Source organism: Cryptotermes secundus, unplaced genomic scaffold (genome assembly GCF_002891405.2).
Source record: "Cryptotermes secundus unplaced genomic scaffold, Csec_1.0 scaffold1525, whole genome shotgun sequence".
Taxonomy (NCBI): Eukaryota; Metazoa; Arthropoda; class Insecta; order Blattodea; family Kalotermitidae; genus Cryptotermes; species Cryptotermes secundus.
The window spans coordinates 522967-548526 of record NW_019724771.1 but is presented as its reverse complement, the minus strand read 5'-3'; the positions used below and the strand labels follow the sequence as shown (position 1 = coordinate 548526).

Genomic DNA, 25560 nt, shown 5'->3' with positions numbered 1-25560 from the left:
CCTAAAGGAAGACGATATAGGCCGCGCCATAGCTCATGCAGTTAGTCACTGGCTTCCCACCGCAGCGGCCCAGGTTCGATCCTGGGTCTGGTCAAGTGGGCTTTGTGGTGGATAAAGTGGCCCTGGGTTGGGTTTTCTCCAAGTACTTCGGTTTCCCTTGCCAATCTTCATTCCACCAAATTCTCCATCATCATAATCACCCAGGGCAGGCTACAATAGGCCAATCAGTGGCCGCCGTGCCAAATGAACCTAGTTGGACTCCACCTCCCCACTAAGCAAAGAAAAGATGATGATTTGTAATGAGACTGCCATATCCAGCAAGTCTATCAATTGTAGGATCAATGAATCAGACTATTTGGTTGTAAGGTGGCTACTTTGATGGGGATAAATTCCACTAGTGTGTAAGAAATAATACTGTCCTATTGGATCAGTCTCAGAACTTTCTGATGAAGCTATACAAACCAAAAACTTTTCAAATATATTACATCTAATGTACCTGATTCAGAATGTAAAAGACTTTGTACTTCATTTAATTTCTCCCCAGTATAAGTACACACGAAATCACATAATCTTGTATTCTGGAAGCATAATTAAAATGCTTATGTTAGATAAAAACCCTTAACATCTGTTTAATATCCTTATTCCAATTTTTTTGTCTGGTCCCTTGTCTTCATGCAGTTGCGAATGATTCGGTGAAATGACATCAAGTAACAAACACTCACCAACCTCATAAATCCCATTAAACAGACCTGAAACAAGCATAGCATTATTTCTTTCTTCAACCAAGATTAAGGAAAGGTACGCTTCTTCCAAAACTTCTAAATGCCTATAATAATTTTTTCATCACCATCATAATCATGATCAACTTGCAAGCACAGACCTTCAGACCTGTTCCAGCTTGATGCATTTTTAATGTAGTTAATTCACTGAGTGAGCAGTTCTTCCAAGCATTGTACTCTGAATAATACAGTATATACTTCAAACAGTAAGCCTTTAGTGTACCACAAGAACTCATCATACCTGAGTAACAAGTTCAAACAATGAGGATACAGGAGTCATTCCTGCACAGAGAGTTGTTAGCATGAAACCCTCGGCACCAACAGTGCTATAGAAATTTCCAGCCTGAAAAAATATGATATTTAATTTAGAAGGAAGTTAATAATTAGTAACATTACATGAATAATAACTTTCTCTATGTGATTCATTCTAGCACACCTGGAAAGGAGCAATCTGAAAAATGTGTCTACTGATACATGAACTTCAGATCCCAATTTGACAAGTGGCTCATAGATGGCAGCAAGGTTGTCAGCCCTACGTGCCAGCTGCCCTTTACCCCCAAGAATATTCCTGGTACTCATTTCTGTTAGAGGCTGAGTCAATCCCAGGGTCATAGTGCGGCTGGTAGTATTAGGTCAATTGAAAAATATCCAATGGCCTCATCGGGACTTGACCCCACAGCCTTCCAGCTTGTAGCATAGTGCCCATCAAATGTAAGATGAGTGTTCCCTATTCTAAGGTATTATCATGAATCTGCTTTGAGATACTGAGGGAAACACAAAAATATTAGTAAAGGGACCTGGGCCTCAACAGAATTCAAACCAGTTACATCCTACATGACAGCATACCACAACACCAACCTGATCTGTCACAAATCAATAATATTTACAAGTAATCCACATGTTAATATTTGTGTGTGTCTGTCTCTGTCTGTGCATGTCTATCTGCGCGTGTGCATATGTGTGTTCGCACTCTCATAGCTTGGGAGGCTGATAATCATTATCTGCACAAAACATAGCCTCCAAGCAAGATGCATCTTTTTTTTTATTTTGACCAGCCCAAGTAAACATAGGCCCCAAGTATAAGCATATTAAAAGTACGGTTTCAAATTCTGAAACACCATACATGATATAGAAGGGACTGAGCAAGACATCTAAACATGTGGAAAGGTTTCATTTCTTAATACATTTAACAGACCACCCACTCCTAAACAAGAGAGGATGCTGACTGTGCTGATTTCCATTTTATCACTGGAGCTTTATTTATTAGAACTTTTTATTTGCTCAATGCTGCTCATACTTCATACATGCAAAGATAATACTAACTGCACAATACATATTTGGTATAATATTACAGAACTACTGTTACATAGCCCAGACCGCCTCTGTGGTCTAGTGGTCAGAGTTCCTGGCTACAGATCCAGAGGTCCCGGAATCGATTCCCGGCACTACCAGATTGTCTGAGAAATAGTGGGTCTGGTATGGGGTCCACTCAGCCTCGTGAGGATAACTGAGGAGCTACTTGAATGGAAAAGTAGTGGCTTTGGTCTAGAAAACCGAAATTAATGGCTGTGGGGACTCATTGCACTGATCACTCGACACCCTCTATCTGCTGAAGCTGGCACTAACTTTGCCGACAAGCTGGGAACACTCAGTTGGTATAGTTTGTTTGCAGACTAAAGCCACAGATTTTTTCAAGCAGCATTAGCCCATACATGTCCTAAGAGATGTGACTTACTAAAGCATCCATGATGATCTGTTTTGCTACAACTTCAGGTGACACTAGCCCAGCAGACTGTGAAATTAATCTTGTTTCCATTGGTTTGCTCTTTTCTTCAGTAGCGAATCCAGGGGTGTCTGTATCAGGTGGGAAAGACAGTGTGACTGATATGTTGTACGGTTTTGCCTGAAAGTGACAAATTACAAACAATAACATTAAAATATGGTCTGGGAACTGGGGCCATCTCAATTAGTGTGGTGGGTAAGTTACACATTGAAAAACTGGAGTTCAACTACAAATATAAAAAGAAATTTCTTTCTCTACTGCTACAATCAAACTAAATCTGGGGCCCATTCAGCCTCTCATATGGTGGGAACACGGAACTCTTTCCCCAGGGATAATGCAGCCAAGGTTTGGGGCCCATTCAGCCTCTCATATGGTGGGAACACGGAACTCTTTCCCCAGGGATAATGCAGCCAAGGTTTGAAGCTGACCACTCACCTCCAAGCAATGCCAACTTTTAAGAATGAAAGCAGTGAGCTATACCACCTGCCCCATATACGAAGGGGGACCCAAAAATAACCGGAAACGACCTGTTGTGCGCGCATGCTTTGTAGTTACGAGTTGGGCTGCTAGATGGTGTTAGCTGGGGGTCTCCCGCGACTGTTAGTGAGCTGGCGTCAGTCTGAGTTAAGTGGTTTGTCTGTGGTGCTCTGTTGTGTGCGTTCCTGTTTCAACCCTTTGGCGATTAGTGAGATGGCCGACCAGAAGGAACAAAGAGTGTGCGTGAAATTTTGCTTTCTGTTAGGGAAAACTGCAGCCGAGACTGTTGGGATGCTTCGGCAAGCCTTTAATGATGATGCTTTGGGGAAATCACAGGTCTACGAGTGGTTTTCCCGTTTCAAATCTGGCAACATGTCAACAGAAGACATGCCACGCCCCGGGCGTCCTTCGACAGGAAGAAATGACGAAAACATTGCCAAAATCAAACGTGCAATTGATGAAGATCGTCGAAAGACCATTGACCAACTTTCTGAGGAAACGAACATCTCATGGAGCACGGTCCAGCGAATTTTAACCGAAGGTTTGCACATGAGACGGGTGTCTGCAAAATTTGTTCCTCGCTTGCTCGGAGATGACCAAAGAGAAAATCGCGTGAATGTTTGCCGTGACTTGAAGAGTGAGCTGCAGTTTTCCCTAACAGAAAGCAAAATTTCACGCACACTCTTTGTTCCTTCTGGTCGGCCATCTCACTAATCGCCAAAGGGTTGAAACACGAACGCACACAACAGAGCACCACAGACAAACCACTTAACTCAGACTGACGCCAGCTCACTAACAGTCGCGGGAGACCCCCAGCTAACACCATCTAGCAGCACAACTCGTAACTACAAAGCATGCGTGCGAAACAGGTCGTTTCCGGTTATTTTTGGGTCCCCCCTCGTATACCTTCGTGGTGCAGTGCTTATTACAGGCAGGGGCAAATTTATCTTTACTTTATCATGACAGTGGTTATCGATATTTAGCTAATTTATATGACAAAATTTCAAATGAAGAGGTCATACAACACTGAACAAAATGGAAATACATTTACAAATGGTGAGTAGGAAAGGGCAGTCACAATCTGTTTCAAGGTACCTACCAAACTGTCTGCCTGTGTCATCACATCCAATGTATTTAACTGTATAACACCACCTGATTACATGCAATGGTTGCTACCTGCCATCTCAGCTAACAACCAAAGAGCGTTCTTACACTCCTGCACAATATGTAGCGTAATGGATTTCAAAAGTAAATTGAAGTTGTTTCAGTCATTCTAATGTACTTTTCTTTTCATACTAAGAAATTTCTACAACTTAATTCATTCATTTGTAGACCACTTAACAATACCATACCTACTGTATTGTCTGTTAATATTGGCAAAAAAAAAAAGTAAACACAACCATGATTTAATGAAGGAGAAAGAAATGGTCATAGCCCAAGTGAAGGAACCATCCTCATATTTGACTGGAACTACTACAAAAAAAACTATGAAAATACTTATCATTATACTCAGTGACCAGGTCAAAATTCTGAACCAAATACCTCCTTTCACCAAAGATAACAGAGATTAATTTAATAAAATATTTTGATAAGATTATTTTTGATAAATATATCTCTCAATCTAGTCCCACAGTCATAACAATATTGTGACGTGTTGTGACTGTGGAAAGGCCCGGAATGCAACACTGGCATCAGGGACCGAGGCCTGAGACAGCAACTACAACGCAGAAATGAAGTGAAGGACCTAGGCGGCGGACAGCAGTGATATGTGAAGAAACCAGACCTGAGGAAAACTGCAAGACTGCAGATCACCAAGCGAGTCGCCAGATTTTCTGTCGGCCTACGACAAGGCAAGGATCGGACCTTGTGGAGGGGTACCCCCTCCAAAACAGAAAAAGAGACTTCAAGCAGAGGAGGAACAGGTAATGTAGAAGAACCGGCCTCCTGAGAAAGAGTGAATGTGCGACGAATAAGTGTGACACAACTGGATCCTCTGGCAACTTAGCAGGAAACCGCTCGAGACGAGCTGGTATTAAGAGGAGAGTGGACATAACGGCCAGAGGATAGTAGCTGCAAGAGGAGTAGCCGGACAAGAATGAAGAAGACGTTGCAAGAACAGCCGGCAAATAAAAGGAACGGGGATGCAATGTTAGGCTATTCGGGACGAACAGCCTTAAGGAGGGAGCAGTGTGACGTGTTGCACTATGCAGGACACCCCTCGACCCACCAGCGGTGACGTAACACCATTGGATCACTGTCATTACTAAGGTAACAGGCAAGTCAACACTCCTTCACCTACCCCGCCAGCAGTGACGTAACACGGGATGCCGCCATTGCTACTCAGCAGTAAACAATTCCCGACAGTGTTGCTAGGCTGTCGGAAACACGGCGTCAGACAACAGTGGTGCCTATTACGTAACTGTTTTCTGTGTTGTTCGTAACAGGGCTAAATAAGGAGCAGCGAAGACTATTCAAGTTAGTTACGAGTTGGCCAGGGAAGAGTACACAGTCTAGTATTTTTGATACTGCCGATGGCAGTAACGTGAGATTGTAAACTTTGTGATTGTATGAGCGAGTGTGGAATAAAATTTGCTATATGCAATACAGCGTGAAGTTATTTGTCGCGTTACTCACCCGAATACGTGACAATATTGACAAGTCTGGCCTACAGAGAAATGATCACCACTTCAAAATTCATATAAAGAAATTCAGGTCTTGATATTAAGTAACATTTGAACCCTAAATGCTAAATACTGACTTATACACATTTACTACTTAATACAACTATACTCAGAAAACATAAAATACAGTGTGTTCTATTCAAACCTCTGACATTTTAATTAATCATTGTGAACAAACTGTGATAAATTATGGATTATAATTAACACTAGATGAAAGAAAAACTCAAAGAACTTTTATCTGTTTTTTTTCGGTGAAGCTACAGTATCTGGCCACATATACCTTGACATGTTAGAACAGTTCCTGTATCCCCAGGTAGCCGATCTGCAGCCTAACATAATCTTCCAACAAGATGGAGCCCCCCCCACATTGGGGTCTGGATGTTCGAAGGTCCCTCAATGCCACCTTCCGAGATCGCTGCATTGAACATGGCGGACCAATTTGGTGGCCACATCATTCACTGGACCTCACCCCGCTTGATTTCTTCCTCTGGGGTTACGTGAAGGACCATGTGTTCCTGCCTCCAGTGAATGACCTCCCACATTTACGAGCCCGCATCCGTGAAACGATTGCTACTGTACCAATGGACATGTTGGGAAAAACGTGGCAAGAAATTGAATACAGATTGGATATTGTTCGTGCTACCAATGGTGCACATGTAGAGGTTTATTGGTGTGCCAAATAAATTTTTTTGAGTTGTTCTCGTATTTCTTGTAGCTTCATTTTCCTACCATTCATACTTCCTGTTCTAAGATCTGATAAAATGTGGGAGCTTTGAATGGCACACCCTATATCAAAAATTCCTACACCCACTAAAATGTCACAGTGTTTTCATATATACCATTTGCGTAAAAACATTCTCCTAATAACCTCAATAAGAAATTTTTACTGAATAAAATGCAAGCTCTTCATAACTCTCAAATTCTTACCTCCATGTGCAGAGATTCGGCAAGACCACGCAGGGCAAACTTCGTACTGCTGTATGCTGTATAGCCATATATCCCCAACAAGGCAGCTTGAGATGCAACAATCACAATCCTGCCCTCGCCTCTTCCTTTCATACGTGATATGACAGCTTTGGTAGGATACAAAGTTCCCAAGAAGTTCAAGTTCAGCAGGCGCTATAACAAAGATATACAAGAAGTAAAACAAAATAATCAGATATCAGTGATTTTAATGCAAAAGTATGATACATAATGCCTACAATTAAACCATCAACTGATGATCAGTCTTCAAGGATGAAATGCTGTATAGTTTTGTAACCAGGCCATCATCATTCTGTAGGAACATCCTGCCTGCATCTTCCACATTAAAGATGGAAGCAGTAAGTGCCTCCACCAAACTATATGGTGACACATCTCAGATGGCTGTAATGTTCACATTCACCACTGTGGCAACCTCACATCTGCTTGCATCGTTATGTTCTCACACACATTTGCATGAAATTACATCCCCCATAATAACTTTTGAATCAAGTGACAATTATTCATTAAACTCTGTATAGACATTGTGTCAGTGCAGATTATCCCATCTCAATACCCTTAATTCTGTACCATCAAAATACCAAGAGAGTGACTGGGTGGGCTTCTGAGATAACACCACTTAATGTGGAGTACTAAAAGTTCTTACGAAAATGTGTAAACTTTTGCGAAGGTCATCTTTTTGTAGAATATAATATAACAATACAGCAGCTATGTAAACTCAATTATTTGGCTTTCAATTTTATGGCAATAAGTAAAGAACTGCTTCAACTAAGAATCTAAAATTGTATCCATAAATTGTAAACACAATTACAAAATTTGTTTTTAAAATGTTGTACCGCAGCATCCTGTTGCCTGTCACTTATCACTTCTCATTCACCATCTCACATGGAAACTTGTGATAAAATCTTAAAATTCGTGTTCTTCTTTTTATTATTTTAAATCATTTTTCACATCATCGGTGCACTACACGTTTCAACTGATATAGTCATCATCACGTTGTTTTAAGAAACTACAAACATGGTGACTGACCAAATTCCCAGGTTATATTAAGAAATGTTCACATAGAAGGTTCTGAGCATTATACACACAGACATATGACTATTGTGAAGGTTAGCTTCTCCTTGTGCATAACTAAGCACATCATTAAACCCTGCAACTTATCTTTCCTCTTCTTGCTTAACAATTTCTATCTCAGTTAATTTAAAGTCACCATTCTAAGTTTAATTTTTAAATTCTTTATTCCATGGAATGGATAACTTACGTGTATAACCTCCCATACATGAACCAGAGAAGTATGGCATCCCAATGGCAAACAGCACAAGAAGATCAAGGAGACATTTTCACAGTTTTCAGTGGGTTAGACAGAAAGAGACAGCCAGATGACATGGTCATTTCATATGACGTTTCCCAACAGAAAGCAAGTCAAAACTTACCTTAATATCTTCCACAGCAGTATCTTCCAGCCTCCCACATATTGCCATTCCAGCACAATTCACAAGCATTGATATAGGGCCATTCTCTTCTTCAGCATCAAGAAGTGCCTTCTCTATATCTTCATAATTTTCACTAACATCCACTACAATTGACATTACACATTTAATAAGAAGAAAAATGGAAACAAGCAAATTTATGACTTCTGTCTGCAACACTGTTTATCGTGTCCCTACATACAGTAGTTGGAAATATTGGCATCAGGTTCATATCTCATTCAGTAAATACAAAAGATTCCTTCCCTGGTTCAAAATATCACAGCATGGATATAGAGCTAAGCACATTACTCATCTACATCTGGGACATTTCAAACCACATAAAAACACCTCATTGTCCACTGAAGAGGCGACTGTATTAGCAATGTTTACTGCAACAAAAACTTTTTTCAAATCACTTATAAAAATTACAAACCTGTATTTTGTTATGGACTTACATATATACAGCCCTCTGTCAATTCATTAAGAACATGCAGGGTGTCTACAAAAGGTGACACATTTTGACCTTTAATAATTCAGAAAATAACAAAGATAGAAATAAACTGGTTACATTGTTGGATTGAGAAACTCGAAAAGTTTTGTCTATTGTTAATAAAGTTGTACATGTGCTCCATTTGTTGCGTGTAAAATACCAAGACGGTATTCGATTTCTTGCCATGTTCGGGTAAGCATACTAACATCCACAGTGGTTACTGCATCTCTTACTCTGGTTTTTATTTGATCAATGTCTCTCACCTGCATCTTATAAACAATGTCTCTGACATATCCCCAGAGGAAGAAGTCCAATGGGGTTATGCCAGGTGATCTTGGGGGCCAAGAAATTGGACCACATGGTCCAATCCATCTTCCTAGAAAATGTTTGTCCAAAGCATCACGAACTATGGTGCTCCAATGAGGTGGTGCACCGTCTTGTTGGAAAATGATTTTGGGATGAAGCACTTCAATTTATGGGAATAAAAAATTCTGCGACATGAATAGGTAAATGACTGATGTGACTTCCTTTTCCGCAAAAAAGAAATGCCCAATAAACTTTTTGAGTTGATATTATTGTGCCCCAGGTTATTAATGGGTATGCTTTATCTTAACAAGGGGTCAAATTTATGTGTTATTGATTAGAAAGTAATTATAAGTTTTATAAATTTAAATACGTCGGGTGAACCACAAGTTGTAAACCCGCCAGAAGTCAGAGTTGAGATGCCGTACATTCTTTAGCCATCTGGTGTCAGTTGTACAGTCTATAGAAATTGCTGACAAATTAAGTGACGACACGAGGCAAGTCTCGCCACCGCACAGTTTGCTGACTTTAGGGGTTTTGCACTAGCAGCTTTTCATGATGTTGAATGTTGAGGGGTTCAGACGGGAGTAGCCGCGAACACTCAGATTTTAAGAGTCGCTCAGAACAGTCGCGTGGTAGGAAGGAGACACGATGGAGTCAGATGTCTTCCTCTTTTGTGAGTGTGAGTACTTGCCTGTGTTCAGATCACTGATGATTGTCAATATATGATTCTGGTTCAATGATTTTGGTTAAACTGTTTTAGTGTATAAACTTTGGAGTGTAACCGAGTAATTCTGAATTATTGAGTGATGGTTTAGATAACAGCATCTGGTTTAGTAATTAAGTTTGGATGGTAACCATTTGTAATTATACTGGCATTTTGGTTTAAGGTTGTAGATAATGCTAATCATGTGAGTTTGGTAATTTAAAGAAATTTGAAAGTGCTCGTGCATTTGAATGTTTTGTTTGTCAACATTTATGCAATTGTTACATACCAAAATGATAGAATTTTGTACGAAAAGGTGAATGATTTTGGCTATCACATTTTTAGGAGGATTGAATTTGTTGGTTCATTTTGTGGAAAGTAACTGGACTCCGGGTAATTGCAGAAACCATGAAGCAGTAGTGGACAAGAATTCAAGCAATGAGAACAATTGTTGGTTGTATGAAGAGTGTGAATAGTAGAAGCATGTCATTCTTGTACTGAGTTTGAAATTACAAGTAAAAGTGTTGGTTTGTGCCATTTAGGTTTAGCGTATTATGGACAGTTAAATGTAGGAAATTAGAACCAGGGGTTTAATCAAAGGTTTTGTGTGTATTGACAAGTTGTTTGTTGTAATGGTGTTCTATTTCATTATATTTTACTTTATTGTTGTTGGTGAGTACTCGATTTATTTGTGGATTCCCCTAGTGCAAGCATGTTTTCCACCTCACAGGTTTAGAGTTATCCATGGACGTCCGACAGGGGGTGAGTACAGTTACTGATCCCTATCAGGGCACAACAAATTGGTGGTAGCGGTAAGATATAGGAAGAAATTTTAGCGTCGCAATCGTTGTGGCATAATAATATTTCCATCATTGCTAAAGGTTTATTTCTATCTTCATTTTCTCCCAAATTATTAAAGATCAAAATGTGTCAGACCTTTTGTAGATACCCTGTATTGTAATGTGAACTGGTAAAAAATTATATTGTTCCAGCACCCAACCTGTCCACTGCCATGCACGTGTACAGAATACACTTCTTGGCTCATTTTGGTGTCTGTGCTCAAATAAATCATGTTATCTGACTTATGTTCAATAGCAAAGTGAATTCATGCTTCACCACTCAAGATCATCCCTGAATATTCTCCATAGTGACACATATGCCTTCTTATTCTCAAGGCACTGAAAAATCATGGAAACCCCAATTTAAGGTTTCTTTTGGAAGCAACAAACTGAACTCTTCAACTGAGGAGAATTTTAAATGGTGGTAACTTAACGCTGGTACAGCTGAATTTAGATCAGTAAAACTCAATATTAAATGAGGAACACCCTTAAGTCGAGAACATTAAATGGGGATCCTATTGTTTACGCTCAATTTCATGATGGTGCAGTCTTGCTTGATATTTCAACACAGCAGTGCCCATCCAGTTTTGTCTGTTACAAAATGTGTGCAGCAACCACAATATTAAAGTGTAGAAATAATAAGGGATTAATTAAAGCGGAAGCACAACAGATCATTGTTGGTCATGGTGCAGGGGCGAGTTGTGGCCCACCCCTCACAAGCACACATGCACACACAGATATATACAACTACAATATTAACATTTGTCAGCTTCTGTCAAATTTAACTTAGAATCTCTTGTACAAATGTCTATGTAAATGCCACAATTGAGTAGTCTTTTCTAATTTTTATATCAATATTTTGTGATATGTGAAGTCTTCTGTTAGAAGACATAAATACTGATTATCCAGCAGAGAACCTTCCTGTTACAAATAAATCAAATGTATAGAATCACAGCAGAGTGATGTAACAAAAGCGAAGCAGTCAAGTTAACATTTTCAGTATAAGTACAGAAAAACAACAGAATAGATGCTAGCAAGAAACAAGTGGTATGACCAGTGATGGTACTACCACTACAAACTTACATGATATAAACTGCACTTTCTGCTTCTCATGATGGAGACAGTATTTTGCCACTTCTGCGACTGCACTTTCCAACTTCTTGACATCTCTGGCTATTAGGGTAACATGTGCACCTCTACTGACAGCTTCAATAGCTACACATTTTCCAATACCACTGGAACCACCTGTCACCTAATACAGTGAAACTTCCACTTAAGGTTTCCTTGGGGAACAGTGCATATGAACACTGAAGTGAGGGAAATCTTAAATGAAGGAAATTTAAACCTGAGATTACTGACTTCAGATCACTGAAATTGAACACTAAATCAGGGAAAACCATAAACTGAGGGGGGGTTATGATGTTTTTATATATAAAACAATATTCTTTCAGTTACACTGAATACAAATGCAGTGTGAACTTGTCCACACCTGGTGCAAAACAGGCAAAATGCTAATGTATTACTGAACAACATTCCTAATGTAATTCTGTATAGAATTCATAAGTAATGCTCTTGATTTAATATTACTTGAGTGGTTAAATCAGGAAATATTAGTTCTGGAGATGTAACGCATGTCTGGGGGGATATGAAGCAAGAAATGCCTGTACATTTTTTGACTGGAAAACATCGAGTTAGAAAACTTGACAGCCTTAAGCTTAAATGGGACAGTAATATTATTATGGATCTTTATGAAATAGGCCATAAAGCTGTGAACTGAAATGGCTTATAACATTGAATGTACCAGCAACATAAATAAATTACTCAAGGAACACCCTACACCACACACAGCAGTTCAAAGATTAACCCTACATGATGATAATGTATCAGTTGCAGATATTAATCAGTGCCATACATAAGGACAAAGTGATTGTGCATGAGTATTTGGAAAGGCAGAGTGGGGAAGAAGTGATTTGGCCTATTTCAACCAATCAAATAAACTGCTATGTAAAATACAAGGTTCCTATGGCAATGATTATGACAAGTTTTATCTTCTGGGATATAACACTGTAAAGTCCACTGAAAGTCAAGCAATGTTTCAGAGGAACATATTGCTCTGCTTGCTATCTGCTTCATGCAGGCTCATTCTTGAACCCTGAAGATGGGGGATAAACATGTTCCTCCAAAACATTGGTTACCTTTCAGTAGGTTACACAACATTATATTCCAGAAGACAGAACTCTTCAAATAATTTTCTTATTCTATCCCTCTGTTACAGACTCTCCATTGTTAATCATCCTTGCCTGTTTCAGCTCCATAATATTATGTTTAAAGTCCCAGTTGAAATGTTCAAGCAGTTATGGGCAATACTGTTAATTGTGGTATACTACGATTACCAACCAATTTTCAAAGCAAACTACACAATTCCAGTAAAACTGTGAAAATCCGAAAAGTTTAAATGTTGTGTATTAAATATTGTCTCTGGTGGTTATCTTAACTGAAAGAGATGCTATGATGGTACACTGCTGAAGAATGGCCACGCCATAGCTCAAGCGGTTAGTTGCTGGCTTCCCACCGCGGCGGCCCGGGTTCAATCCCAGGTCTGGGATTTCTGTTGGACAAAGTGGCGCTGGGGCAGGTTTTCTCCAAGTACTTCGGTTTCCCCTGCCAATATTCATTCCAAAAATTGCTCCACAGTCACCCTCACCTATCATCTGGGGCTGGTACAATGGGCCAGAAGTGGCCGCAGTACAAGGGACTTAGTCCCACCCCACTATCAATTAAAAAAAATAAATTACACTGCTGAAGAAAGGGATTCATCCATTCATTTCAATCTGCACTGTAGATCAATATAGCCTGATACAGGATATATCAAAAGAGAGAACACAGTACATTATGTACAACTGGCACCATAATCTGCAAATTAATTCTGTCATATAACATGCTCAGTTACAATAGCAATTTAACATCTAATGGGCCTGGGGCACATGGTAGCATAGTTGGTTGAGGCACTATTCTACAAGCCGGAAGGTGGTGGGTTCAAATACCAATGAGTTCAATCAATTTTTCAATTGACCTAATTCTTCCAGCTACACTATGGCCCTGGTTCTACTCAGCCTCTAAGAGAAATTAGTACCAGGTATCTTCCTGGGTGTATAGGGTGGCCAGCATGTAAGGCTGACAACCTCACTGTCATCTGTGAGCCAATTGTCTAGAATAATGTGGGAGCCTCAAAGTCTCACAACCCCACAGGCCTTGACAGCCTGTTGAAGGGATAACTTTAGCTTTTTACCTTTTACCTGATGAGCCCATATTCATTAACTCCTCACTCAATGTGATGTTCTTAACAGAACTACTCCTTTATAACATTCATTTTGTGTTTTTCGTCCTACAACGTCACTAATTCCCATTAAGACCATAACACCTAATGCAGAGATTTTTTCTTTTTACAATATTAAGGTTCTGATAAACATGAAAACTAGGGGGAAAAGTGTGATTAGAATATGATGTGACATCATCAGACTATTAAGATTACTGACTTCTGGGATGTAATAACGTGTGGTTGGTACATAAATACCAACGTTTGGGACGAACCTGCTGACTGACATTCCTGAAGACACGCCCTCACATCCCAGGAGACAATCTTCAGTAAATTGTTTACCAGCGACATTCCACTGATTAACATAACATTGCATTGCATTCCTTGGATCCAAAGTTAGTCAAAATGACTGTAGAATGTTAAGTACTAAATAATCCTGACACCATTGAATTACCGCAAAAATCATTAATTTATTCTGCTTACCACTACATGTTTACTTTCCAAGGGCTGTAACTTCGATCTGAATAGCAGCCGTTTCGTTACTCGTACAATAAGAAACAGGACTACAATATAAACAATGGCGGTCCACATTATGTACTCTTCACACAGTTAGCTGGCCTGTACAAAAACAACGCATAAAATTTTCATTATATTACCGTCATTATACACCAACCTGTTTTGTTTACTTATATATTCACAGTTAATATTGCACCATAGTCCACGTGAGGAGTCTATATTCGAGGCCGATATTTGTTTCACTTTGCCTCAAAGATGGCTCTGTCTTAGTTTCCACGTTTCTCTACAACTTGAAATAGATCTCTTTGAAAATTGTTTTCTCACGGAAATTGCTCCATAATTCAGACCACGGATTAGTTTTAATCAATTTTCAAATTCAAGATTTTAAACATTCAACCGTTTTTCATTTATCTTTTAATTCATCATCATCCAATTTAAACCCCATGCTTCAACATCATTCGTTGGCACTCCCGCGAAATTCAATGTTACTGAAGGGCAAAATGGCAGCCATGACGTCATGACCGGTCACTACAGCATTACAGCCATTACAGCTGCCAACAGCTGCCATCGCTGCCGTTTTCATTGGATCGATATCAGTGAAGAAATGTGCGATCTGTGAGGTTGTGAGTTGTATGAGGTGTATTTAGGCCGGTGGTATGCGGTACTGAAGTTCCCGAGTTGTTTAGTTTTCATCGACGTCTAATTTAGTAATTGTACAGAAAGCGCTGTAAATATGGGGAAATTGAATGTTACAATTTTGCGTTATTTAACCAAGGAGGATTTCAGAGTTTTGACAGCAGTAGGTATAAGTAGAGTTCATAGTTCTTATGTAAATTGTTCGTAAATCAGCAACCATATGGCAGATGTTAGTGTGTAGAAGCAAATTGTTCGTAAATCAGCAACCATACGACGAATGTTAGTGTGTAGAAGCATACTGCCCACATTGGCATTATAACTCGCATCTCAGACGTGAACGAATCATTGTAACCAAGTAAGAACCTAACCCCAAATTCATGCATATTGTCCACATTATCATTGTAACTCGCATCTCAGGTACGCGGTAGCGTAGTTGGTTGAGGTACTGTACTACAACCCAGATATCTGCGGTTTCGATTCCAGATCAGATCATCGGATTTTTCAGTTTACCTAATCCTTCAAGCCTCACAATGGCCTTGGATCCGACTCAGCCTCTAACAGAAATCGGGGGGGGGGGAAGGACGGCCGGTGCGTGAGGCTGACAACCTTACCGCCATCTGTGAGCCGATTTTCTAAATGTGGGAGCCTCAACCTGTCACAACCCTATGGGCCTTCACGGCCTGTTACAGGGATAGCTTTACCTTTAACTCACATCTCAGACGTAAACGAATCATTGTGACCAAGTAAGAATCTAACCCCCCACTTAATGCAACCGTATGACTATTTTTCATTTAAACTAAAAAAAGAGATGTATGGACTGCATCCATGCCTTTTTTTCTAGCCAAGCGCACACATTACGAGCAAAACGTATTTAAAAAGACATATGAACAGTTGACCACAATACTGTAAAATCGTACTGTAATTCCAACTTGTTTACAAACGGATTTAAGTTAGAGGATTTCAGTGTCATTGAAACAGTTGCCCTGCAGTGTTTCAAGGAATTTCGAAAGTTACAGGTTCGGGGTTGTTGTAGCATTTACTCTAAAAGAACTGAAATGTACAAATACGTGCATTTTTTTGCAAGGTGTTGTATTCAATGCCATTCATATTTACAAACTTGGGTTATTTTAGATTGAAATGGGCATGAAAAACCATGAACTTGTGCCAGGATCTCTTGCCGCATCTATAGCAAACCTTCAACATGGTGGTGTTCATAAACTCCTAAAAGAATTATGTAAGCATAGACTCCTCTCATACGAACGTGGGAAACATTGTAAGTACCAGATAGTTTACAGTCTTGTTATGCAGTATATTCATTTTGATTTATCTTTTAAGAGTTCAAAAAATGCATTTCCATAACAATTATTGACACTGTTATGTGTAATAGTTGTCTTATTTTTTGAAGCACTGTTTAGTTGTATGCAAATCTGGATGCAAAGTAATTGGGTGCTAAATTTTACTATTAGAATAAAGCTGATCTCATATAACTATGCATTAACTATGTCTTGGGGACAAATTAATGTTGTTTTATGAGTTCACAGAAGCTGAAGTTTAATACTTTCTGGTCACAAAACCATGTTATTTGGTTTCCTTTTGTTACATACATTGTGTTTTGATTATTTTATACCTGACACTATTGAAAGTAAGCTGAATCAAAATTATCATCCATGTAGCAGTGTAAAAACTTTTATACAGTTACACAGAAAGTTTGTTACTTCTTGGCTGTACAGCCCTTTAACAACCTTGGTCAGCACTGTTACAGATGTACATTCTTCTCCAACACAGAAAATTAAAATATGAAAATATATGGCATGTACTTATGATTTACTTTTATGAGAATGCTCCCTTTCTTGTTCAAATCACATCGGGGTCACCAATGTGATATGTCGATATATGAAGAGACAACCACTTGCTCAACTGTTCTATAATATTTATTATACGTACGTAAGTCAATAGGTAAGTTACAAATGAATATAGAACGTAAACAAATAAGAGTACTGATTTGAAAAATGCTTCTTTTTCTCAACAATAATCTCCCTGTACATTGGGGCACTTGTCCCATTGTTTCACAAGCCCCTGAAAACCAGCTGCATAAAATTCTTTGGGCTGCTGTCAGAACCAGGCGTTGACTTCCCTTTCTCCAGCTTCATCATCGGGAAAATAATCAGCCAAAAGATGATGTTTAAGAGGGCCAAACAAATGGAAGTCGCATGACAGGTTAGGTTGTCACAAAGTCTGTGCATGATGGGTGCCATGCATGCTGACCCCACAACACAAAATGCAAAGAATGAATCTGGCAATACAGCATCTCAATCATTACCACAATGAAGGACATGATATGCTAGCCCAAATTGTCATAGGTGATGAGTCTTGCTGGTTTTCAGGGGCTTGTGAAACAATGGGACAAGTGCCTCACTGTACAGGGAGATTATGTTGAGAAATAAAAACATTTTTCAAATCAGTACTCTTATTTGTATAAGTTCTATATCCACTTGTAACTTACTTATTGACTTACCCTCGTAGTTGCACAGTATACACTGACGAACAGCTCTACATTACTTTTTTAGGAACAGACCCGCTACTATTACACAATAAACACACAGATTTTCCCCTGTACTCAATAAAACAATACTGCTCCTCCCGTTCACTGTTAAAACTATAACTTCTTTGTCTTTTAGTCATATTAAGAATAGCTATATAAAATAGTACTGCTTATTTGCTCAATAATTTGAAGTACAATAACTAAAATACACTGATAACTGTGTAACTTTTTGAATGTACTACTTGTCACAACACAAGACACATAATAACTGAACTATGGTCGTCACAAACTTGCAGGTAATACTGAATGTCTGGCTGAAGAAAGCGAACTTGGAAATGTAGCTACTACCAGTTTCCATTAGTGTACAGCCCTCTAATAAATTCTTATTGTTTGTGGCATCGCTTTGTTGGGATTAAAGTAACTTTGATTCATATTGTCGATGAGTTTAGAAATTGGGGAAATTACAGTAAGCTGGGCCCCATAGTCACGTTCCTGTTGGTGAATATGTTTGCCCTGCCGATCACAGAATATTTTGTGGTACCCTGACCATAAATCCGAAATCCATGAAAGCTGATTCAGTGGGGACTTGCGGCTGTTTGAGGGAGTAAAAATACCGCTAGGGAAAATTACCTGATCTTAAGAGGATGACAGTTTCTCTAGTGAAAAAAGAATTAAGACTGGTATTGTTTGCAAGGGAGAAAAAGAATAGGTATAAATTTTCAAGGAATGTCTAATACTGTATCATCCTTCAAGGAAATTGTGTGAAAATATTTAACAGTACTCAGACATTCAAAAATGTCTCTTGTCTTACAGTTTGAATTAATATTAAAAATCAGCTCAATTATATGTGCTTACAGAGGGCTCCAAAAAATATATCACGGACGCCACGTTGGACAGGGCTGGTGTAGTACAAACTATATTACTGCTTCCAACACCCACGCCACATCTCTTCTTAATAAAGTCAAAGTCACATTACGACTGACGGTCAGTCAGTCTGTCTGTCTTGGTGTCGAGCCCCGACCGGGGCTCATGACCACATTTTTTTTTCTTTATATGTCAAAGTCAAAGTCACATTGCGACTGACGGTCAGTCAGTCAGTAAGTCTTGGTGTCGAGCCCCACTTGGGGCTCATGACCAGATATTATTATTGTTTGACAGTTACGGTCTTGTTTCTGTGGGGCGCCTTCTCTAACGAGAGGACGGGTCTGTCTTTTGTATGTGCTGCTGGCCCTTGCCAGCGCAGTCTTACTCGTGACCATATTTTACTGTCTCAGAATTGAGACTTCCCTTCAGTACCATTGTGTATTTACTATTTGTCTCATTGTTTGTTTCATGGCCATTGCCTAGCAGCGGATCTATATGCCACAATATCTTCAATAAGATTCACAATTTTTTTCTCTGAACATCACAGAATTCTTTTTCTCAGTAATGGTAACAATTCTGCTGTAACACTGTTGGTAACCTAGTAACATTTTAAATTTTGTAGTGTCACATTTTACTTACAACACACAAAGCCCATGTTACGTACACAACTTCATTTTAAAGTTACTGCCCTCTTACATAACATTGTGTCGGATCGCATAGAAAACACGTTGCTGTCCATATTTTTGTAGGCTTTGCCTGGCAATGGCTGTTTACTCGCCGTTGCTAAGTTATGATACTTGTGTTATCACTGTAACGTATGGTTGAATGTGGGCATTTCCCACACTGTTATGCCTGTCTTGCACTACATCCCATATTCCCCATTGTCATTTTATTTGATTTTTAATAGTGTTTTATATTAAAATGAACTCTGTTCTAGATGATGGTTACAGATTAACTAATGCTGGTTATGACTATTTGGCACTGAAGACTTTGACATCAAGAAATGTTGTAACTTCATTTGGCAACCAAATTGGTGTTGGAAAGGAGTCTAATATTTATATTGTCGCCAATGAAGAAGGCCAACCCCTTTGCTTAAAACTGCACAGGTAATGTAAGCTGTGTGACAGGGATGTGTTAATGTGCCTACAGTCCCAGGGTATCATTGCTGAAACTGTCCCCTCCATATGAAGCCTGTGTGGGATATGCCTTTATTTCCGTGATTTCACACGTCTGGGGGCAGGAGGGGGGGGAGAGAAAGAAAAATGGTGGAAGTATACTTTGCACTTTGTACTACATTGTCAGCTTTGCAGCACAGTTACTTTGTGTTAGTGCATACATGCCACCAACTGGCTAAACAGCTGCTCTAACAGCATGCCATGTCCACTGGATCAGCTGTTCCATATGTCCATTCTGGACCCAGATCAGTGGCTCTTAGGTAAAGTTGTCAATCAGGCACTGCACCATGAAGATGAATGGGTGAGTGGATGTATAGATCCGTGTATTTTTGACATCGGTACTGGTTGGGGGTGAGTGGTAAGCTTCATGCCGTAGCCATTTTACCCCTGGGAAAGAGCCCCCAGTACCCACTGGATTGGAGACTGGTTTGGCCCCAGAACCAGTCTGGACAACACGGAGAGAAGAAAATTCTTATCCCTACCAGGACGCAAACTCTGACCCCTCAGCTGTCCAGCCCATAACCAGTCAGTATACCAAATGTGCTGTCCCATCTCTTAGATTAATAGCTCTTAGAGCTCTTAGTCATACAAAACCATTTTCATCTTTGCCTTCAGAACCTGCCTTAGTTATTTAGTTATATTTAAGTCTAGTACTGATTTGCAGTCCTGTATCTGACTTAAATCATTGGGCTGTATGGTTGTTGCATCTCATCTACGTCACAGCAGTGGGCGATATGTTACTTGATTACCTTAACCTTCCTTCTTTCCTTTTATAGGCTTGGTCGTACATGTTTTCGTAATTTGAAAGAGAAACGTGACTATCATCAGCACCGGCATGCTGTCTCTTGGTTGTACCTGTCTCGTATCTCAGCAACCAAGGAATTTGCATACATGAAAGCTTTGCATGACCATGGCTTTCCTGTTCCTAAACCTCTTGATTTCAACAGACACTGTGTCATCATGGAACTTGTAGAAGGAAGACCTCTGTAAGTGTTTGTTTTCTGCAGAACTTTATGATTTGTACATTACTGGTTCTCTGTTAGCAGGTACAAAAAGTTTACTTTTCAGTAGCTGTAAAAATATTGGATTTATCTAAATAAAAGATGATCTTGGTTGTGACACAGTTTCATGAGACTTAAAAAGTAAATTAATAAATAAATACATAAATCAAAATACTGAACAAAATTGTCTCAGTTTACACTTAAACCCCTGTGCGTTTTACTTACATCTTAACACAACTTCTAACCTTGTTAATTTGATCACAGCAATTTGGTACCATGACTTTAATGTATATTAGCTCTTTATAGGACAGATGTAGAAAGCCTCCACATTGGCATCATAACAACAGTAACTTAAAGAGTAAAAGCTATTTATTTTTGTTTTTCATGAAACACACAAGAATGCGTAACAAACAGATAATGTAATTTTTCAGTATAATACCCCAACGTCTCCACACAAGTGTTACACTTCTCCAGTAACTTCTTATGTCATCTGAGAAAAACAGTTTTGTTTGTTCCTGAGGCCCAGTGTGCACTGCCTCTTTCACATTTTGAAAATCAACATCTGTATAATACTTTTGAGCAGTCCAGAAAGGTGATAGCGATGTAGGATGAGGTGTGGACTGCTATGGATGAGGAAGAAGTTTTATTCCATTGTGACCAAAAAATTTAATCACAGCATGTTGCTTGGCAGTCATACGATTCAAAAGTGGAGCTGGCAGTAGTGAGTTTATATTAGACAGACACACAAGACACTGAATGTACCAGCAACTCAAATTATGTTTGAACTTGTCTGAATATAGTGTATTCTTGGTGACAGATGTTCATTCTGATATATTCTCAGAGTTTTGCATGTTAAGTGCATTTGCTTTTTAATTACCTTTGTATATAATTTTTGCCTTTTGATAATCTGCCTTGATTTTCCAAATTGGCAGAGACCTGGCATAAAAACAGATTTTACTATAATTTGCGTTAAGAGCAGACACCTGCAGCAGCAGTGCTTTGTAATGCAAACTTCTGTACATAATTCAGAATGTTCTCCTGCTTGAACAGCTCACCTTGAAGGATGTCATAGCATATAAACTGTTAATTATTAACAGAGAATTGTCAAACCAGTCAACTCTGTGACATATTTCTTTCTGCTGATGAATCAGTTAAAGTTTATAAATTATTTTGTAAACTTGTTGATTATTCTCTCTCCTTAGTTGTCAGATGTATGAAGTTGCAGATGTAGAGTCACTCTATGATGAATTAATGGATTTGATTGTGAGACTTGGAAATCATGGTGTGATCCATGGAGATTTTAATGAATTCAACCTTATGATAACAAATGAAGGCAACCCAGTTGTTATAGATTTTCCACAAATGATGTCTACTTCACATCCTAATGCTGAGATGTAAGTTGAAATTATTTTTAAGTTTAACTTTATTCATTCTGGACCATCACACTAGTTAATTATTATAAAATGAATATGACAACACTGTGCAGTGTGACTCAGTATATATTATATACTAATATTATAATATACTGAGTCACACTGGATGGTGTTGTCAGATTATTTTATAATATGAAATTATTTTATCGTTCCAAGTAGAAATTATCCAATACCGTAAACCTGTGATCTTGTCATGAATATTATTTAAGTACCAGGAGTCCACAATCATACAGCTTATGTTTTTAATACTTCCATGGTTGTTGCTGAAACAATTTGATATTCTCAAGAAAGTGAGATGTATATCATTCAGTGTTTAGTGACAAATTCTGTTACTGATGTGCAACACTTGCAGTACATTGGTGTACATAAAATGTGCATGTGCTACTTCAGCTTATGCTTTTTCATTATACCTGTAGCTAGAGCTACTGTGGTTTGTGTTGATTAGGAGACAAAGAAAGGAAGTGAGGGAGAACTCTGTAGTAACATCAGCATGCAAATTTCACATCACACACAATTCTAGAGAATACATACCATATTCAAAACGTGTTGAATTCTCAAAGCCGAACATAACAGCTGTGTCTGTACACTGCTCCAGACATGTAAGGTATTTCTTTGTCATAGTTATTTTCTTCTTAATTTGGATCTTTCAGTATTATCCACACATCAATCAGAAAGTGGAGTCAGGCTTGTTTGTGGTGTGGATAAATTGCTCAGATAATCTGGGTTTTATATTCAGTTATTCAGTATAGAGTGGGTGGGTTTCCCCATGCACTGCGACTAATAGTCTATTGTATGTCCCCCTCTAATTTCTACTGTCGCCATACCCTACCGATACTGGTGCCCGCTATCTCCCCTTTCTGCCAGCGAGGTCGGCCCTCTACTGGCAGTGGTACCCGATTACTCTCCCCTTTCTGCTAGTGAGGTCGGCCCTCTACTGGCATTGGTACCCGATAACTTCCCCATCTACCGGAGGCACTGGAAACTACTTGGGCGGGAAACTTTTTGCCTAATTTTACTCAGAAGTCTCCTAGAGACATGGGGATCTTTTACATGCCGTAAATCTACGACATGGGACCCACGGCTTAAAGTCCCTCCCGGAGGACCTGTTCCCTGAATTTTTCTGCCCTTAAAAATTCCATGACCTCCGCCAGGTTTGAACCCACATAACTTGAGTCATGAGGTGGGAACATTACCCCTAGACTACGGAGGCCATGTGGGTTTTATATTAGTACAGCTGGTGATTGACCCTACACCTAACTTCTCTAAGCTTGGAGATCACCATTTGTCAGCTCTTCACAACTGTTTATGTAATATATTCACAGTTAATGCTACACAGCTGGAGGCAGTCTTCATCTTCTGCAACCTGAAGGCATGCCATGCTTTGGTGACCATGGATCCTTGTAACATGGTTGCTGCTGTGACTGTAAATTAATAATTAGGAATGCAAAACCTTTATATTCATTGGCTTATTTAGCAGACTGATGAATTATTTTTAATATGCTTCCATCTTTTCCATAGGTTTTTTGATAGAGATGTGAATTGCATTCGTAATTTCTTCAAGAGGCGATTTGGGTATGAAAGCAGCTTACATCCAACATTTAGTGATGTGATGTATGTAATATTATAAGCACATTTATATTTTATTGGCATGGGTTTGAATTTTTATTGATATTTTCATGAGCAGAGGTGTTATTCTTTTTTCTTCTTCTTCTTCTTCTTCTTCTTTCTTTTTTCTTTCCACAATGGATGTATGACATTATTGGCATACAGTTTGGTGGGTAAGAAATTATGAACTTCTGCATCAGATATATAAAGAGCAAATTGCATACGCTTCTTTTTGGTGTAATTCATGTTTTGTTTTTTATGCATATTTCTGGAGGAAGGCAGGGGGAGAAATGGATATGTCCTGTATTGTGTTTGTAGAGGAAATTGGTTTTGAAGAGAAATTAATCATGTGGCGAGAACAATATTGATTGATTGATCAGTAATCTGTCAGACGACAGGTCCACAGTCTCTTCCAAAACAGTTCCTCCACTTAATGTGATCTTCTGTTTTTGGAAAGAGACTATCCAGGAAAAGTGATAATGTGGTAGTTTTTCCATTTGCTTTCCACATCGCAGTACAACAGCCGTTCAAACCACTCTGGTCACGCCTGTTGCTATACGAACTTGAACCATCTCGAGAACAATATATGAGGCCAAAATTATTAGGTGGATATACTAAAAATCGCAGCAACAGTGCTGCTAGTACCGATGCATTTTTAATTTATTTATTAACCATAATTTCTCTCATAAATCTCTGAGGTAGAAAATCACTTATTTCTCAAATGCAATACTGAGATTTTATTGTAGCTTAGTAGTTAACACTATTTAATATATTAAAATAATAGGATTTTACTATACTGAATTTTACTTGTATGTAAAATAAGCTTTGTTTTAATTACATTGTATTATTAAAACTTAATTTTGTCTTTAATTATGTAGTTTCCTTTTTAGGAGGGAAGATAATTTGGATGTGGAAGTATCGGCCAGTGGCATCACATGCCAGATGGAAAGAGATCTGAATATTGAAATGGGAATCGAAAAAGATGATGACGATAGTGGAAGTGAGGAAGTGGAGAAGGAATTAGAAACAGTAACTAAAGGTTCAGAAGTTGAATATTTAAGAAAGAAAGTAGAAGATATGTTAACTAATGAATTTCACTCTGAAGATCAGAACAAATGTTGTGAAGAACCTAGTATTAATATTAATTCAGAATCTGGCGCAGACAGGTGGAATCTGGATGTGGTTGCAACAAAGGGTGATTCTATTAACAGTGAGATGTTGCAGGCTGAAGAAACTGTGAAGGTGGAAAGAAATTCTCATTGCTTGGCTGGTGAATTAAATTGTGTAGAAGAATGTACACATGGAAGGGTTCGATTGTATAGCAATACATGTAGCATACGCAGCACCTCCACAGCAGCCACCATAGCTCCGGAAGAGATTCGTAGCCGGGTGAAAAAGTCTTTAGTGCGACGTGAGAAATCTGCCCAGAAAAAGAGAATTACAGTGAAGGGAGAAGCCAGCGCAGTAACACGATCACGAAGGGAGAATATGGATACCATCAAACAGTGTGATGGCATCTGGACTTGGGAGTAAGAAGAACGTATGAAAATTATGTACATGTACCTATAATACAAGGTGGTTCGAATATGACCGGGACTGTTTTTTTTTTTAAACCAAAATTGCCAAACACTTACTTGCACATGTCAGTCTTCAATGTACTCCCCTCCGGAGTCAACACATTTTTTCCAATGTTCTGGAAGCATCCTGATGCCCTTTTCAAAAAAGTTTTGTGGTTGGCAGCGTATCCACTCCTGAACATTCTGGATGACAGCGTCGTTGTCCACAAACCGCATGCCTTGCAAGTCTGATTTGAGCCTTCCGAACAGGTAGAAATCACTTGATGCCAAATCGGGATTGTACAGTGGATGTGTCAGAAGGTTCAATTTCAGTTTCCGGAGGGTTTCCATTGTTGTTTTGGCCGTATGGGGGCGTGCATTGTCTTGAAGGAAGGCTACCCGCTTTCC

The 25560-nt window shown here is 39.0% G+C and overlaps 2 protein-coding genes across 5 annotated transcripts; one reads left to right on the top strand and one right to left on the bottom strand.

The window, feature by feature from the left end:
* Positions 1–514: 514 nt before the first annotated feature.
* LOC111863053 (3-ketodihydrosphingosine reductase) lies at positions 515–14724 on the bottom strand. Of its 4 annotated transcripts, none has more exons than XM_033750903.1 (8): positions 14498–14724; positions 14308–14442; positions 11592–11760; positions 8135–8277; positions 6648–6839; positions 2515–2682; positions 1021–1122; positions 515–749 (listed from the first exon to the last, which is right to left on the bottom strand). In XM_033750903.1, exons 2-8 carry the CDS (start codon positions 14413–14415, stop codon positions 639–641), a joined length of 993 nt encoding a protein of 330 aa, XP_033606794.1. In that variant the 5' UTR covers positions 14416–14442; positions 14498–14724; the 3' UTR covers positions 515–638. The 4 variants fall into 4 exon arrangements, with proteins under 4 accessions (XP_033606794.1, XP_023704775.1, XP_023704774.1 ...); XM_023849007.2 differs by having other exon boundaries at positions 14523–14724; XM_023849006.2 differs by having other exon boundaries at positions 14537–14723.
* A 129-nt stretch (positions 14725–14853) lies between these two features.
* Positions 14854–25256, top strand: LOC111863054 (serine/threonine-protein kinase RIO2). The gene is made up of 7 exons (XM_023849008.2): positions 14854–15139; positions 16108–16249; positions 19320–19488; positions 20334–20543; positions 21761–21952; positions 23510–23602; positions 24487–25256. The coding sequence occupies exons 1-7, from the start codon at positions 15074–15076 to the stop codon at positions 25127–25129; spliced, it is 1515 nt and encodes a 504-aa protein (XP_023704776.1). The 5' UTR covers positions 14854–15073; the 3' UTR covers positions 25130–25256.
* The last annotated feature ends 304 nt before the right edge of the window (positions 25257–25560 follow it).